Source organism: Melanaphis sacchari, unplaced genomic scaffold (genome assembly GCF_002803265.2).
Source record: "Melanaphis sacchari strain LSU unplaced genomic scaffold, SCAv2.0 Contig0_pilon_pilon, whole genome shotgun sequence".
Lineage (NCBI taxonomy): Eukaryota > Metazoa > Arthropoda > Insecta > Hemiptera > Aphididae > Melanaphis > Melanaphis sacchari.
The window spans coordinates 5,715,092-5,717,524 of NW_020270366.1; the positions used below are offsets into that span (position 1 = coordinate 5,715,092).

Here is a 2,433-nt window from a genome sequence, read left to right on the forward strand (position 1 = left end):
CACAAGTAAATTATATTGATTTTATTATTTACTTACAATTTTATTTTAAATAATTAAATAAAAAACAGAATACTACTCTTCGTCATTATCAATTTGAGCATTTGCTCTGGCGCCTTCATTTACAGCTGTTGCTAAATCTATATTTTGTTCTCCTTTTAATCGATCACGAATTAGTTCAGCAATTGCTCTTTGTGTCCGTCTTTCAAGTTTTGCCATTCTCTTTTCTATGTCTCTTTTCAAATCCCAATCTGGTTTTCTGGGTGCTAATGTGTTCAAATCCTAAAATAATATTATAATGTATATAAAAAAAATCTAATAAAATGATAAATATGAATATATTAAAAAACAGTTCTGAGCAAAGGAGATTGGTAGACAACATATATTTTTAAGTTAGTTTATTTTATGTTTAATTTATTATTTATAGTTTTGATAGGTTGAACTGAAAACATGTGCAATCAAACATGGTAGGTAAAATAAGCAGTTGCTTACAACTCAAGAAAAATTTGCCTGAATATATAAATGAAAAGTTGTAATCACATTTGAAAAATTAAATATATTCATTTTTACAGTGACTAAAATATTATGTTGTTTAAAACGTATTGAATCCATGTTACTGTTTCAATTATTAATTATTCTGTACTGAAATTTTTTTTAAATAAATTATAGAGTATTATATTTTATTATTTTTAAAATAAAAGTATCACAGAGAGATATAACGATTGTGACTTATATATTTCAACAAATTTTAATCAAATTTTTATTGTTCTTTTGATTATGGGCCTTTATAATAATAGTAATAACTAATAATCATTCAGGCACACATAATAACAATAAATGAAACATACCCAAAATGTAGTACACATTATTCATTGACAGATTATTTTATTAGTTAAAATTTGATTAATTTTAAACATCAGAGTTATTAGAAAAAAATATAACAAACACTAAAGTAATACCTATGAATATTTTGGATAAACATGTATTTAAAAATAATAAAAAGTAAGTTTAATCTAACCAATAATTAATTATAATAAAAATATAAATATGAGACAATATTGAATTTGTTTCAATCTGCCAGAAGTGTGCAGGGGAATTAGAATATAAGTGGGGTTTATTATTGCATATGCGACTTGTATACTTGTTTATAATTTTTGTTTTGTGTTATTTTTAATTAATCACTTTAACTCAGATATTATGTTAAATTATTAATTGGGATAATTTGTAATTGTAGTTTGTTAATTTTTGGTGTAATATTGTCAAAATATTAGTAAACATATTTTATATGATACCAATACTTTATATAATTATACCTCGTAGGATTAGTTTTATAAAGTATAATGGTCAAACAAAATAACATATTTAATTATATTAGTTTACCAATTCCTGAACAGTAAAAACAGTTTCTCCGGCTTTTAATTGATCCTCAACTTCAGCAACAATATCACCTGGTTGAGGGGTAGGTATAAGTTCAGCCTTAAGTCCTTCGTCTTCTGGAATGTAACTTTTAAATCTTGGCCTAAAACAAATCTCTTTTATATACATATATTACATTATATTTAATCGTCATACATACTTTGGTAATGATTTCTCCACACTGTCATCATTGTTTTTAGATTCATTTTTATTTTCTAAAGATTTTTTCAAATTAGCCAATCGTTCTTTTCGTTTTTTAGCTTCCTCTTCTAATGATCCAACTTTGATAGATTGATTTTCTGAGTTTTCCATAACTTACATAAGTTTAAGGTAAAATGTTTTATTTATTTAATTGAGCAATAATGTAAATACTATATTGCTTAAAAAAGGAACTCACGTCTCACAGGTGTTCAGAAAATATGGACTATAGTCATAGATTTATGTAATTAATATTTTACGTTCAACAATCTTCTTCTTTCTTCTTCTTCTTATAATATAAAACCAAAACGAGCTTCCTAAAAAATCCGCCAGAATGCTCGTATTTTAGTGTACTGGCCAATCGCAAAATTAAAATTTTTTCTTATCGTCGTTATCTGATATCTCCCGCGCGCGCCGTTATCGTTATCGTTATCTCCCGCCGCCGTCGTTATTATTTGTTTTTCTTATACCGTTTTTTCCGCTTTTCCAGCCTTCGGAGACCTCTTTCCGTCGCGTTCTCTGCGCCGTAGCCGAGAGCGGGTCTTTTTCGTCCCGTCCGCTCGCGTTTTTCGTTCGGATTCGGTCCTCCGTCGCGGAGACGACCGCCCGCCAACGGACGTCACCCGTTTTTCTCCGGTTTTTCTCTCCGCCCGAATCGGTTTCGCCTTTTTCGCGTCCCCGAATTTCGTTCGCGGCCGTCGCCGTCGCGTCCGGAAAACGCGTACTCGCGACGCGTTCTCCGGTCGGTTATCGTATCGTCGCGCGTGTACTACTGTTTTTTTTTTTTACGATACGATAAATCATTTATCCCTGTCGAATACG

General features: G+C 30.0%; 1 protein-coding gene across 2 annotated transcripts; it reads right to left on the reverse strand.

Annotated features, from left to right (window-relative positions):
• LOC112593981 (coiled-coil domain-containing protein 12) lies at window positions 1-1,980 on the reverse strand. 2 transcript variants are annotated; one of them, XM_025338579.1, is made up of 4 exons: window positions 1,811-1,980; window positions 1,574-1,727; window positions 1,378-1,516; window positions 1-279 (listed from the first exon to the last, which is right to left on the reverse strand). In XM_025338579.1, the coding sequence occupies exons 2-4, from the start codon at window positions 1,723-1,725 to the stop codon at window positions 73-75; spliced, it is 498 nt and encodes a 165-aa protein (XP_025194364.1). In that variant the 5' UTR covers window positions 1,726-1,727; window positions 1,811-1,980; the 3' UTR covers window positions 1-72. The 2 variants fall into 2 exon arrangements, with proteins under 2 accessions (XP_025194364.1, XP_025194357.1); XM_025338572.1 differs by having other exon boundaries at window positions 1,574-1,979.
• Window positions 1,981-2,433: the final 453 nt, after the last annotated feature.

Bases quoted from the DNA above. Each gene is read 5' to 3' on its own strand.
- LOC112593981 (XM_025338579.1), bottom strand. From the start codon at position 1,725: ATGGAAAACTCAGAAAATCAATCTATCAAAGTTGGATCATTAGAAGAG. The intron at 1,517-1,573 runs GTATGTATGACG...GATTTGTTTTAG, and splicing joins GTGGAGAAATCATTACCAAA to GCCAAGATTTAAAAGTTACA. The intron at 280-1,377 runs GTAAACTAATAT...ATATTATTTTAG, and splicing joins TTTTTACTGTTCAGGAATTG to GATTTGAACACATTAGCACC.